At 33.0% G+C, this 15,363-nt stretch overlaps 1 protein-coding gene across 6 annotated transcripts in view; it reads right to left on the reverse strand.

The window, feature by feature from the left end:
- The window catches only part of LOC109843784 (histone-lysine N-methyltransferase ATXR7), a 22,357-nt gene extending 10,001 nt beyond the window's left edge, over positions 1-12,356 (reverse strand). For 5 of the 6 annotated variants that reach the window (XM_020412743.1, XM_020412746.1, XM_020412742.1 and 2 more), the window contains exons 1-17: positions 12,102-12,356; positions 11,434-11,621; positions 10,841-11,339; positions 10,552-10,668; positions 8,097-8,414; positions 7,663-8,007; positions 7,445-7,546; positions 7,028-7,339; positions 6,729-6,816; positions 6,611-6,649; positions 6,170-6,540; positions 5,392-6,016; positions 4,876-5,279; positions 4,644-4,766; positions 4,487-4,567; positions 3,950-4,003; positions 3,718-3,869 (exon numbers count right to left, since the gene is read on the reverse strand). In XM_020412743.1, coding sequence (XP_020268332.1) covers positions 3,718-3,869; positions 3,950-4,003; positions 4,487-4,567; positions 4,644-4,766; positions 4,876-5,279; positions 5,392-6,016; positions 6,170-6,540; positions 6,611-6,649; positions 6,729-6,816; positions 7,028-7,339; positions 7,445-7,546; positions 7,663-8,007; positions 8,097-8,414; positions 10,552-10,668; positions 10,841-11,339; positions 11,434-11,621; positions 12,102-12,167 — 3,884 coding nt within the window. In that variant the 5' untranslated portion in view covers positions 12,168-12,356. The remainder of the gene's footprint in view (positions 1-3,717; positions 3,870-3,949; positions 4,004-4,486; positions 4,568-4,643; positions 4,767-4,875; positions 5,280-5,391; positions 6,017-6,169; positions 6,541-6,610; positions 6,650-6,728; positions 6,817-7,027; positions 7,340-7,444; positions 7,547-7,662; positions 8,008-8,096; positions 8,415-10,551; positions 10,669-10,840; positions 11,340-11,433; positions 11,622-12,101) is intronic. The other variant, XM_020412747.1, reaches the window with a different exon arrangement.

A 15,363-nucleotide genomic window follows, 5' to 3' on the forward strand; every position in this document is an offset into this window, starting at 1 on the left:
ACAGCGCGGTGGCTAGAAGTCCTCTTAAGGTTGAGGCTAGATTTACAAAATGACAAAATATAACACTACATGCTACAGACAAATATGAGACTCAAAATATTACATACTTTTCATCACATTATTTTTCTTACCCTGCACAAAAGTTTACATCTGTCAATTTTTTCTAGAGGCCAAGAATTTCAAAAATTTTACAATACATAGATAACCTCCTAAACATAAAGGTAGAAGTCAGGTTATCAACCTAAAAGCTACAAGTTTTGCTAAATAAAACACCAAGTGCACCAGAAATTGTTTACAACCAATGGTAGCCAACTAAAAATAATGTGATGAAAAGATGCCTAAAAATATATGCGAAAAGTACAATTATCTATAATCAAGAGAACGTTAAGGATATCTTACTGTTGTATAACAAACATGGAATGGCTATAATTATCAATCAACAAAAGGCCATGCTTAATGAAACACATCAGCAGCTTATGTGAACCTAAAATTCAAATAATTGCTTTCTTGTAAGGATTATCATGTCCTCTCAATAAAGTCCTCAAATTACCCCACAAAGAACGTTGTCAAGCGTATCAAATGTTACCTGCCAGACCCAACTAAATTTTGACATAAAATAGCCAGATGAGTAAATGGATAAGACTTATAGAAGGGAGAAACATAATAAGTTGATTTAGGAAGACCTTTTTTATTTTTTACTACTAGACATATTTTGAATTTTCCCTGTTTACGTAGCAACCTAGGTTTCTTTCTTGCTTTGAAAGAAGCTTATTCCATTGCTGGAAGTAGTTTCCAATATGCCAATTGGGGGAGAACTTGTCTATACATTTAATTCTCTAAGGGGGTGTTTGTTATGATTTTTTTTTGGGATTTCAAAATGGGATTTGAAATCCATAAATGATGTGGCTTTTAGGATTTGAAATCCATAAAGGGGGTTGTGTTTGCTTCAACAATATTTTGGGATTTGGAATGCTAAAACTTGTAATATTTTGTTTGTTTCATCAATATTTTGGGATTTGGAATACTATAAATTATATATTATAATATTATATAAAATTTTAATAACATATATTATATAATATATAATATATATATATAATATTATAGATATATTATATATTTTATATATAATATATAATATATATAGTAATATATAAATTATATATTATTTTATATAATTTATATAATTTATATTATATATATATATATATATATAATGATATGGCTACAGTAATTAAGCATGCAGCATATGATATATAATATATAATGATATATAATAATATATATTAATATATAATATATATATATATATAATATATATATAGTATACTATTATATATTATATATAGTATTTTATATACCGTGTGGTTAAGAATAGTATATATATTTATATGTATATATATCAGTAATATAGTTATATATTATATATAGATTATGATATCATTATGTAATATATATATATATAGTATATTATATTATATATAAAATATTATTGATATATATGATGAAGGTATATTATTAGTATCTTATAATATATATATTAGTATTATGATAATATTTATAGTTATAACTATACGATAGATTATAATATTATATATAGCATATTATATATAGTCTCCTATAAATATAATATTATAATGATAAAGGAAAGGTTTTTTTTTTTTTATAATATTATATAGATACAGTAGTGTAGTTGATAATAGTATTAAGATATATATTATATATATATATTAATATTATATTATAGTATAAAAATTATATATAATTATATGATATATATATTTATATTATATATAGTATAACGTTATATATGATATAGTTGGATATTGCAGTTATATAGCTGGAAATAAAATATAATTTATACTAGTAGCAGTATTATATAGGTATATGAAATTATATAGCTATATATAGGTATTATATATAAAATACAGTAGAGGTGTTACTAGCAGCATGAACAGTGATATATAAAATAATATAATATTTGTATATTAGTATATATATAAATATATAGTATATATATATATATTGATAAGGTATATAGATAGTATGGGATATATATAGATATTATTATATATAATTAAATGAATTAATATTGATATAAATAGCATATATAGATATAGATGATATATATATATAAATTATATAATCATATAGTATATATCAGTGCTACAGTAATTTACTGACAGGCATGAACAGTGATATATACATATATAATATTTTTTATATTATATATATATATATATTATATTATATATAAAGTAAGTATACTATATAGTATTAGTCTATATATATAATTATATAGTTTATATATATTATATTATAATATAATTATATATATTATATTAGACTATACTATATATTTATATAGGTATATATATATATATAATACAATATATATATATATATATATATATTATATTATATATATATATATTAAATTATATATATATATAGATGTATTATATTAAATATTATATTATTATAATATTATATATAATATATTAATCTTATATTAATCTTATATTATAAGCATTAATACATCAATATCCAACCCACATCCTCTCTCAAGTGTAGAATTTCACAAATGCCTAAATATAATAGTTTTTAATATTTTGGGATTTGATATCCCAAAATTGGTTTTGAAACAAACAAAGTTATCGATTTCTAAAACCTTATATCCCAAAAAAAAGATGGAAACAAGAGAGAGGATTTCACAAATCCTAATAAAATATTATTGTTTTATAATTTAGGGATTCAATATCCCAAAAAAAAAGTGAAACAAACAAAGTTATGGATTTTTAAAACCACAAAAAAGCACTTTTTACATCCCAAAACTATCATATCCCAAAAAAAAAGCAAAACAAACACCCCCTAAGTGCATTTCAGCCCTTGGAAAATAGCAATGCATCAATGCAAATAATTTAAATACATGAATGAAAAACATCTTTTATAATATATGTACATGTCCAGACCAATCAAACCAGCTGGCTTATTGACCATTCGGATGACTCAGACGGTTCTTCTATATTCTTTAAATGGAGCATCAAAGCATCCAGTTCCCACAGAACCCATTTTTAGCAGCCAGACTGTTACGTTTTTTTTTAAATCATTGGTTCAGAGAGGAGTCACTGCTTGCAGAGAAAATTGATGAATGATCAAAGTTATTAAATAGTATATCAGAAATTACATTTTTTTAAACCTATCCTCACAATGTAAAGTAAAAAATTAAATAGTTCATATCATGTTGTAGACATATCTGTGTGTGGACCCACAAAAGCACAGGGTTGGCTTGAATCCTTTACGAAGTTAACTGGATGAAAACATTCTGACCTAAATTTAATTTATCATCCTTCAATATTGAAACTTCACACTAATGGATATGATTCGCAGTATGTAAACTACCTTGGATGAAAAACAAATAGTTGATATGTTATCATATACATGTCTGTGTCTGTACACATAAGAACACATTGCTGAGCCTGGATGTCTAAATATAATTACTGGCCTCCAGATATGAATTCACGCCATTAGTTGTGATCCACATATATAAACTATCAGCAAAGAATATTCTCAAATGTTTTTCTCATGGATCAAAGTTACAAAATATCCACAAACTCAACATATTTAATTGCTTCTTAAATGATCCATTTCTAATGTATCAAGTTACCCAAATTCATTCAATATTTAATTATAGAGAAGTTAGGTTCAAATAAATACCTTTTAGAACCACAGTTGCAAGGAATCTTCTGTTCTTCCAATGGAAACTTGTAATTGTAAGTAAGTTCTTCACCAGCATATATGTATCTTTTCGCATAGATAAAAATCTTCTTCTGACCCTCAACAGTTATCACCTTGGTATAACAGTTAGGCTGTGAAAGAAATAACAAAGTATAACATTATGCAGGTCTGAGTTAGTTAAAAAAGTGCCTGATTCATTTTAATAACTTACGTCACATGAGTGATTTATAAACCTTGCTATTCCACCTCGCTTGGTAGCATCAACCTGGAAACCATAAGGCCAGCAATTAAGAAGCGTGATATCCAGCATTTGGAATTATATGGAAGGGGAAAAAACATAGTTCAAGAAACCTAGTTTAATATAGTAAAACAATGTCATAAGGTCAATAAAATCAATTTTCATGTAAATATACGTAGGTACCACCAAAACAAGATGTTGCTATCCTATCCAATTATAATTAGATTATGTAGACTGGAGAATAACTAGAAAATTAGTATGATGACCAAAAACAGGGCTCCTCCTGTGGAAACCTCGGAATATTTGGAATATATTACGATGAAGCTCAAAGTATATGCTACTGTTAAAGATATCTCCAAGAATATTAGTGTTTAGTAGCCACCATAACTAGCTGGGGCATAGGCAAGAGGTACTCCCCGCTGTCAGATGACTTTGCAAGTTACAAATACATCCAAAAATATAAATTATACTAGAACTGTCAAAAAGTTCATACAAGTTCTATTTACTCACCACATAACCATCATCCAATCTGAAAAGGTAACTGCTACCAATTCCCATCTTTTCGTATTGACACTCCCTTAGATCTGATATCTGTAAGAGACACTTTTAAGTCCAAATATAAATAACCATGGACGGGAAGTTGGACATGAAAAAAAGAATAACTTACCCGGCAGCGAACTAACTCCCCTACATATTCAATAACAAAATCTTCTGCATCAATTGGTTCAAGGGCGACCAGACCCCAATCATGTATACTGCTCCTTTGAAATCGTAACCTCTTCTTCCTTGCCTAAAAACAGAAAACCATTACCACAAAAATAAATCCGTTAGACAACCCTAGAAAAGAAAAATTAAAGCTAAAAAATTGGAGATACTAATAAATTGAACTGGTCAACTACCTGCAACTGATTGACCTTTAGAATCTCAGCACCCTCTGCAGCAGCTAGAAGATTCCGTAACTTAACCCTATTTGTTCTGGCAGAAGGGCCCTTCGTGTTGGAACGTTTAACATTACCCTCAAAAGACATATTCTGCAGGTTAGTAGCACGACTTCCTTTAGCGCGAGCCCTTTCTGATGGTAATGCATTTCGAGACCATTTACGCCAGTCCCAACCATTAATAGAAACCCGAGCACAGCCATCTGAATTGGGGCATGGAACTGATTGTTTTGAGGGATTCACCTTCTGCGTCTTCCGGCTAGTTTTTTTGACCACGGTCTTGTGTGAAAGTTTTGAAATCTTTTCAGGAACAACTAATGGTTCATAAATCTTAACCTTCCTCTTTAACCGCGACAGTCTTTTTGCTGCAAATTTTGGAAAAACCAGGAATAGCAAGATGAAATAAACACTAGAACTGCAGTGACCCATCTGTAAGTAAAATGCTGTAAACATGGACAGAAAGGTTCATATACATACAATTTTTGATATAACTAGAACAAAGTTCTTGTCCTTGTTGGGAGTTCAAATCAGGCCCGTTATCATCAACCACCTTCTCAGATTCATCTAGAACCCGTTCTAAAGCTGAAAGTTTTTTCATTTTCCCCTTAACATCTCTAGCAAGAACCTCCGCAACGCCGTTATTGGAATCATCATGATGATGAGAAAGACGATACTTTGAAAATCTTGATTTTTCTGCATTAAATGGAGGGAAAGAAAATGTATTTTCAATCTCATGACTCAGCTTCCTCAATCTCCGGTTTCTTTTCCTTGTACTGCTTGCACGACTTGCTTGCTCAGAGATGCTGGTCTTGCATTCAAGCTTAAGTTCCAAATGTGCATCTAATGTCCTCGATTCAGTGGATTCAGGCAAGGATCCAGACTTCTGCTGGTCACCTGAAATGTCATCCACCTTCTGAAGCAATCCAGACTGATCTGAACGCATGCAAGTTGATGAAGATCCAACCTTTTTCTTCCCCAGTTTTTTCCTACGAAAATATGTAAGCTTTTCTTTCATTAAAGCTGCATCTGGCACTCCTGAATTGTCCATAACCTTTGACCCTTCACTATGTTTCCCTATCCCTGATGCCTTATATGTAACATCCTGATATAACATAACTACCAGATGGTTAGTAAGACATCTATGAATTACTGCATATAAACAGGGTCTTTATGTTTGCAACAGTAAACATGAATCGCGACTGTTTAAAAAAATGACACAAAAGAGCGGAATTATCTGGAGGAAATTTCCACGCACATTGTTCAGATTCTTTCTCTGCCTGCTGGCATCAACGGAATCAGATTCATGATTTTCCAAAGCACTTCTTAAAATATGACTGCTATGCAGAGCATCATAAAGGAAAAAGGTTACAAACTCTTTGACAACTTCATCATGTAATTTTTGTCTGAAAACTGCCAATGTAACATATTTACTCATCAAAGGAACAGAGTCATCTCTCTTTGAAGGCCGAATCTTTGTCTTTTGAAATAAGGACACAGGAATAGAACAATGCTCTAATCCAGAGGGAGGCGGTTCACCAAAATCCTTGCCACTAGGCACACTTGCTCGAGGAAAATGCAATGTTTCGAATGCACGTGCTAAACATGCAGAGGGAGAAACCAGAGGTTCTGTTTAAATGATAGAATCATTAGAAATGATATTTCATAGACAATGTTTTCACAAAGATACGTAACATACCAGACGACTCCAACAGGGCAGATGGAGAAAGCAGAGGTTCTGTTTAAAACAAGAAAAGTACAACATTAGAAAAGATATTTCATACAAAACAATGTTGTTATGATAACAACGGACATACCAGATGACTCCAACACCAAGTCAGCAGAAAGATCAACAGTACTAGTTAAATCAGTCTGGATAGCAGGCACATTGGCCACCATCATTTCCTGAAATCATCAAAAAGAATTACACTAAACCTAAAGAAAAGGATCAATGAAGGTATCCGCCAGTCCACAGAACCATAGCAAAAAGGGAGCCATCAGTCTTCACATGTTTATGCAATCTCAAAAAGGATGGCAAGCATAAACATTAACACGTTATTCATCCTGCATAATGAAATGATATTATACAATAAGTATAACATGAATTTTTGTATACCTGATCCTTTGGACCTTCCATTGCCGAGTAAATGAAGTTTGTCAATTCCTCCTTCAGTATGTCTTCAAAGTACTCAAACAAGGAAGCTTTTGCTGATGTATATAGGTCATTCTCCAAAGTACTTTGGATCTCCACTAAACCATCAGATAAGGTTGATTGACAAATGATGTTTCCATTACTCTCAAGCTCCAACGAATTGGAAACTTGTGAAGTAGAAGGAGAATAAGCAGAAACATCAGATGTTTGCAATGCATGTTCAAATCCAGGAGGAAAGTCTATCTCAAAATTAGATAGACGTGGTTTAAGCGCAACCTGAAATATGAGAAGGCTGTGACAATGGTAGATAACATGGAATGGGAAAAACTAAAGTTTTTCAAAAGAAACTGCAGCCAAGAAAAATAAATGCATAAACCATACAGAGGTGGATGTTCCATTAACATCTACTTGCATCTCATCCATGTTCTCAAACCCAGGTGGAAAATCAGGATCACAGTCCAAAGGCTGCTGCACTTCAACTACCTAAAAAGCAATTAACATGTCACGGATGTGGAAAATGCAGAAATTTTTGACAAAAAAAACAATATGACAAAAGTTTCCAACTAAAGGAAGGGGAGAAACATAAACGTCTTGTTTACATTATCATTTGGCACCTCGTCCGTATTAGTCACGTCTTTCTTAGCAATAGAAACAGGATCAGTCACGCAAGCAGACCAGCGTTTTCCCTTGAGCCATTTATTACAATAATCAGCAACAGGATCATAAATTACGGCATTCCAGAGAACCTTCATACAGTCATCATAGGAAGTTCTGTACACCGCTAATAGAATATCTGAGAAATTATTAATGTTCTCAGACGTCAAAGCTCTAGAGGAAGACTCCACATGAGCTAAGCCTGTGTATGAATCAGGTGAAACATGAGAAGAAATGACATCTGTATTCCCAGTTATAGCAGATTTCTTTCTTGTAATCAAAGCTTTGGCCTGTGACAAGAAACAGAAACCAAACAACTATTACGAACATGATGAAAAGGTCATAGTATCAAATTCTCTCACAACTAGAAATTATGAACCTCTTTCTTTGAAGAGCTCTTAACGCTCTTAGACACTTCTTCACGCATCAAATGTCTCTGAGCCTTCTTTGAAGCCAAAATATCAGGTATGGTACTGCTGATAATTTCATCTAGCAAAACTCGCCGAGCTGCTTTCATTATTCCAGAGTGCAACTGAAAAGAGACATCCTCAGATACGTCAGATATGAAGCTCACAAGAGAACTAGTATCTTCACTGTTGATGTTTCCCTCTGCAGCTTTTAGCATGCCATCTTTGCTCCACATATCAACTAAAGTTGCAAGAGGGAATGGACCAAATTTATTTTCCACATGGTAGACCTGCAAAAGGGGGAGGAAGTGCTGAAATTTAAGCAAGCAAACCAGAAGAACTAAAACAGGACTATAGTAAATAGGACGTACGAGCTCAGATAAACTACTGTCAAATATGACTTGCAATAGACTCGCAAAACCAATCAGAGTTACAAACAAGCAATAACATGGCCATAAGCATTAAAAAGTTCAAACTCTTCTCAGCCAAAGATAGTAAATTAATACATAGCTTCCACTTTTTCATAATGAACTTTCCAGGAGTAACTCAAGTACTTCAAGCACAGACAGAAGGCTTCTATACAGCATTAATAAACAGTAAATTAATAAACAGTAAATAGAAGAAAATATTCTCCCAGGCTACTGAAATGTGACATAAAGGAAGATATCTGACATGGAGCACCTAAGGATTTTTCCTGACATGACATGGCATAGTTTACAGTTTCTCGTAATGCATCAAACAATAAGTCTTTAGGTGATCACAAATCACAACTATCTCTACGTGGTCAGATGCCTGCCAAATACCTGAATAGCTAATTTGTTATCATGTTGTTGACCATCTTCCTCTTGTTCGATCGAGACATCGGACAGCAATAGGAAAAAATCAGATAACAGAAGAAGTGACTTTCATTATTATAGACTCACATCTTGCTTTTGCTCCGTTTTGATCATAACGACCCCTTCATTTTTGGCCAATGTTAATATGCAGAGTGGCTGTGAGGGCAGTTACCATCCTCCGCATGCAACCATCATTAGTTGGCAATCAGTCTTGGTGATGTCAATCAGTAACAGAACTTATGTTGTGAGTATAGCAGTTATCCTTCAGCCATGAAAATAATTACCATCAAATGCATTACTGTCCTTCCACTCAACCTGAAAAAGCTCTGAAACTAACTCACCTTTCTAACCGTATAAATTGTAAATGGGGCTTGAACTATGCAATTTGATGCCCCAAGTTGCATGGATACAGATGGTGGTGCGGGACACAGAAAATTTGGAAAAGGTAGGGTATGGGACACAGTTGAAAAACATGGCTGAGAGCAATAGTTCTGAACTAAATACGCAAAGAACCATTTCAAATCACAGTTCTGAACTAAATATGGGCTGAAACGAAGCCAATCCTTATCCAACAAGTTTTACAAGTGGATTTGAAGTGTAAGTATATGTTGAAAAAGTGTATGACAATTGTTTTAAATGAAAACATGTATCGAATAATAGAGTACACATCTGAATAAATATATGCATTTATTCAAGAAATGTCGGGTACAAGTACGGGATGTGACGTGTACGGGCACGGTTTCATGGTAGAAGTACCCACGCAACATAGTTGATGCCACATATTTATGTTTTTCGGCCTCACAATTTCAATTGTATAAGTATAACCACCTTCCAATCAGGAATAATACTGTAAAATGATAGGTTTATTGCATTCTCTATTTGAAAATAACAAAGGATATATAAATATTACATTATCTCCATAAACCCTCTCCATGCACTCTGAAGTAAAAGAAATAGTGAAATTTCTTCCTCAGAACAGATACACAAATAAAATTACACGCCTCCCGCGCTATCATAAAACATATTTGAAACAACTATTTGAGCATTAGTCTATACGTAGTAATTCCAAGAGGCTAGGATTTTCTATGGTATTACAGAAGAATCAAAAGATATATTGAGGATATTAGAGCCTGAACTTGTAAATGATCAGCTATCTCACGTTTCCATATTTAAGAAAGATTCATACAAGTAAAATGAGGTTATTAGGATGGCTAATGTGAGATTACGATAATGATCAACAGTGACTTAGTGAAGTAAAAACACCATCACCCTTCAGGCTCGTCTCTTAATTTGTCCACCATGTTACTTGTTTCATTCAAAACAGAGCTAGGAGACATCCAGATACGACGAAAATGCATAAAATTGTTGTTACCAATGTAGAAAGATGATTAGAGAAAATTAGTGAAAATTTTAATGCAAAAAAACTATCCACGGTTGATAAGAATAGCTAATATTGCCGTCCTGTCTATACCATCAATTATTTATCTATGATATCCACCAAAATCTAAAGAATAAGTGGTTTGAATATCAATGTCATCAATATGACCAATTGAGTTGTCATATTCAAACAACAATTGTCATATTCTCTTACCATTAAAGAATCCTGAAGATAGCTGCTCTGATGCCAGTAAAGAAGTTCTGTGACAGAATGCGGCCCATGTCTTCTGCCTTCCTCATCCTCAAACATCCAGCATACATCTTCGCTTGACTACAGTAAATCCAAAAAGAAACACCAGAAAATAATTAGTAAATATAAGTAAGCTCCTAATGCATAACCATTAAAAGAAAAAAGGAACACAAAAGTAGAGAGATGAAAGGCATCGTTTGACTGAATCACAGAAGTAGATGAAACAAATAATGTCATTTTAACTAGCAAATACCACTGATAGACCCGAAGACCCAGAGTTGGGCAATCCTTGGGCTTCTTTTGGTGATTCACTACTTTGATCATTACAAATAACATGAGTTTCGGAGCCTTGACTAGTAGATCCGGAAACACTGCCTGTAAGATTATTAGTTACGCTCGGCACCGCAGTTGAAACATTTGCATCCCAGCAAGCATTTTCAGGCAAGTGCTTTAGATACTTCAAGGGTACTGCATTGATGATATTTCCATTTATTACAGGATAAACTGGAAGTTCTTCTGGCAAGAATCCTGAAGACAAACCCGAACATAGTTGTTCTCTGAGATAAGGTCCACACATCTGCCCGTGTTCACTGAAGTACATCCATCCACTCACCGAGGAAGACTGAAAGTATTCACCGTTTTTACTGCTCTGCCCCGCTAAACTAACTGCACCATTTGTTACCTGGGAACTACCTGCCACAGTGACAAACTGATGGCAGCTTGAGGATGGACTATTGCTCACACGAGAGCACCTGGCGTAAAAAAGCATACGGATATAAAATCACATGTGAAGGCAATACCAACAATAAACCCAAACGATAAACTATAACAGCACGCATTGCATACTTATGTGATGAACAGCATTCGGTGCGTTCAAGATGATTACTGTCACCAAGTTTGCCCAAGCAAGGATTAGCCTCATCAGGAGAGAATTCTGATCCTACAGATTTATGCTTTTTCCTTGAAGCAAAATAATGATAGCACTCGTTCGAAACCATTTCTAGAGAATCAATGTATTTGCTGCAACATGCAACCTGAATAGCAACAAAAAATGGAAGACCAACATCAATTAATATGATCTCTAGCTAAAATACCCATAATATTCTTAGATCCTGTTTTTCAGTTATTTCGCGACAAAACGCCAGAATCATGGAACGCATTACGAAACTAATGCATCATATAGAGGTATTTTAAGTTGCATTTCAACTTCATGCTTCACATGCAGAGAAATCAAAAACTGGATAAATTTGGAATACATAATGGTTCTTAGCTTAACCTAATCGAGCACTTCTTACTCCGCCACAAAAAGGATTGCTGCTTGCAATAAAGTATCGCAGGAAAATCCCTTATAAACAAACACCAACCAACTTCTAGCTGATTTAAATCGCAAATTTCATGCAGCGAAGCCCTAAAGCTGATTCTATCACAAATATCTAAGGAAACGATCAATATTGACGCCTTCCCAAAAAAAAGTATCAAATCAAAACAATCGCAAATTAGGCGAGAAAAATTACCAAACCGTCGGTAGAAGAAGAAGAGATCCGATGAGAGTGATGAGGAGAGAGACTAATATCAGGCATCGAGGGATCAGATCGAGTGTTAAAGATTAGAATTGAAGAGCGCTATGTTACCGTGTTAGGGTTTCAGAGAAATAGGAAGAAAGAAGAAAAAAAATTAGTCCCCAATTTCGAAGATTTGGGGAAAGAACGGGGGAGGAGAGAGAGAGAGAAGGGTTAGGACGCGACGCGATGAGAGGGAGGCGATAAAGATCTGAAGGAAACGAGTCAGACTAGGTTGAGAAGGATGCCCTGTGTACATTATGGCATGTCTGATCGTGGCCGTTGGTTCTCTGCTTTCGAGATCCAACCGTCGGCACGGGATGAACTTCACACATCTTGATCGCGAACGCTGTCCTTGGCTACTTAGCACTTACATACCCCGTCGTTTCCAATAGTTTGCACTTATACACCCTCGCTTATTTTTGGTATCACTTATTTAAGTTTCTAAAAAATTATAGTTTTAATACCTTTTGTTATGCAAACAATAAAAATTTTCATGAATTTTCCCGTACGGCATTCACGAATTAATTTTAGAACTCTTTGGCCCATTCACAGGTTAATTTTATCACTTTTTTATTAGCCCTTAAAGTTCATTAAATTTACTATTAAACCTGCTATAATTCAATTTTAAACTAGAATTTATGTTGGTTTAAAACAAAACTAAGGAATGTGTGATGGTAAATTCAACAAATATTAAGGATTAGTTTTTTAATTACCTTACGAGTATTATAGGAAATCCGAGAGAAAATTTTCATGTTTGCGTAACAAAGGATATTAAAGTGCAATTTTTAAGAATTTTAGATTACATAAGTGCTATCAAAAGCAAGTAAGGATATAAATGCGTAAATAAGGGGAACTATAGTGTATTTAAGTGCTAATTAGGTTTTCTTCTTTTCTTTGTGATTAAATTCATAAATAAATTGATTCCTCAATAGCGGTTTTACAACTTTGTATTGAAAAAAATGAGGCGAATAGGTTTAAAAAATTGAGCTTTTAACAATTGCAATGTTTGGTTGACACTTTCATACTAAACTTTAAATTTTTTTTCACGTTGGATAGGGATAAGATATAATTCGAAAAATCTATTGATTTTTAATAGTCCTAGTTGGAGTGCACACGCATTACACGTGGTTAAATATCTGAATTACTTATTTTGGGTTTATTTATTTATAATAACTCAATTGCAAAATAATTTGTTCACGACATAAATTAATTCCAGGTCGCATATTTAAAGATTTGATGAAATTCAATAAAATAACATGATATCTTTACTGATCCAAACAAATAGCATACAATACACCCGGCTTGGTCCAAAATAGATTGCCAGACTATTGTTATGCTAGGCCTTATGTGGTCGTGACATGGAAAAATAATTGTGCATAGAAATTTTAGTTAATACAATATGTCCAATAAATATTTATATATGGATTATTTATTTATTTATTTTGATCCTCTTTTTTCTCTTTTCTTTTTTTCTTTTCTTGACTTTATCATGATAAATAAACATATCATATAGTAACTCTTTTTATCATGAAGTTCTCAAAGAGTACCCCTGAAACAACAGACTTATATTGTGATACCCTAGAAAGAAAGGAAAGGCAGCAGAGCGCACGTCATCCTATTTTAGGTATGCTCACTTTTTTCAATACTTAAATATAAATTAGACAAAATATTCTAGCAATTTTGATGTTTCAAACTATATCATGTTGTTTGGTATTACTTAATTAACTAGTATTTAGACCCGTGCAAAGCATGGTTCCTAAAAGATTTTCTACAAATATTAAACATGTTACCAAAATAAAGAATTCTGTTTTCGATATGAAGTATGGTCGTGGAAGTGAACCATGCGAAAATATAAATCAACATTGTATATTCCTTATACAATGTACTGGATTAATTGATTTAAAAACCAAAAAAACATCTTCCATTTAGTTTAAAAAGTTCCAAGGCAATATAAGTTTAAGATTCAGCGGATGCAAGATTGTATATTCCTTGCAGTAAATCTGATATTCTGACAAAGAAGAAGTTAACAAAAGAATTATAAACTAACCTATGATACCAAATGTGTAAGGAGCATCTGGATTGATCTCTCGAGGTGTTTGGAACCCAAATTCCCGAGCAGAATCACCAGTTTTGATAATTGATTTTAGATAAATATCAAACATAGCAATTTGATAGCGAATAAAAAACATTAAAATATTACAATGAAGAAGATACGGATTTAAAAATATATTGTGTTCTCAAAAAATGTCCAGAACTCCGACTCCGACTATGTCAAGTACTTTACTTTTCCGATAAAATAAAATGAGCAGATAGAAGAAGTTATCCCAAACAACAATGGAAAATAATTACTATTAAAACCTATGCTAATATAAATAGATACCATGAAAAGATTTAAAATGATATGCAAGTGTAAGGTAATTATTTGATTCGGATTTAAAAACTGTTGGATGATTTGCAAGAAACGAACTTGAACTATAAAAATTAGAGAGAATCCCCTTTAAACTTTTGGCAGTTTTACAAAATTATTAATCCTTAAAACGTTTTCGCCTTCTAATCTATCATTTAAGCCCTAAACCTTAAAAAGTGCCCCTCTGCGATGAAGTCACACCAATTTTGAGGGGGGTTCTGTGAAATTTACCCTTAAAGATTCTAACTTCAAGCAAAAAAAACTCAAAAAGAAGTATAAACTTTTCGGAAGAAAGCCCTAGAATTTTGTGATTACCTCAGAGAGAAGGCGATTCTTGGGCAGCATCTTTGCAACTTCAGACGGGAGGATAATGTGCCTGAATTAACCAAAAGATCATCAATAATCATCAAAATTCTATAATTCAAGATCAAATCGAACAAAAAATGCACAAAAATAGGTTTTTTTGATTGAAAGAGTACATGTACTCGAAGGTATCGTCGAAGTATTTATCCAAGTACTGAATCTATCTCATTTCTTCGCTTGGTTTCTGTAAATGATCAAGATTTCAAGAGAATTAAAGATTGATTGAAACCCTAATACTTAGATCAAAACCCAAGATTTTTCTGAATGTGGCCACTGCAAAAGTTAGGATCAGTGGAGGTTGGACTTCGGTGAGGGCGTCGGCGAAGTCGGCAACGGCCATGAGGGGGAGAGGGGGAGAGAGTTCTTTTTTTTTGATATTCTGAATCCTTTTCTGAAGAAATATTGAGAGAAGAAAAGAGAGAATCGTGTGGATTTTAAAAAAAG

Source organism: Asparagus officinalis, chromosome 5, assembly GCF_001876935.1.
Source record: "Asparagus officinalis chromosome 5, Aspof.V1, whole genome shotgun sequence".
Lineage (NCBI taxonomy): Eukaryota > Viridiplantae > Streptophyta > Magnoliopsida > Asparagales > Asparagaceae > Asparagus > Asparagus officinalis.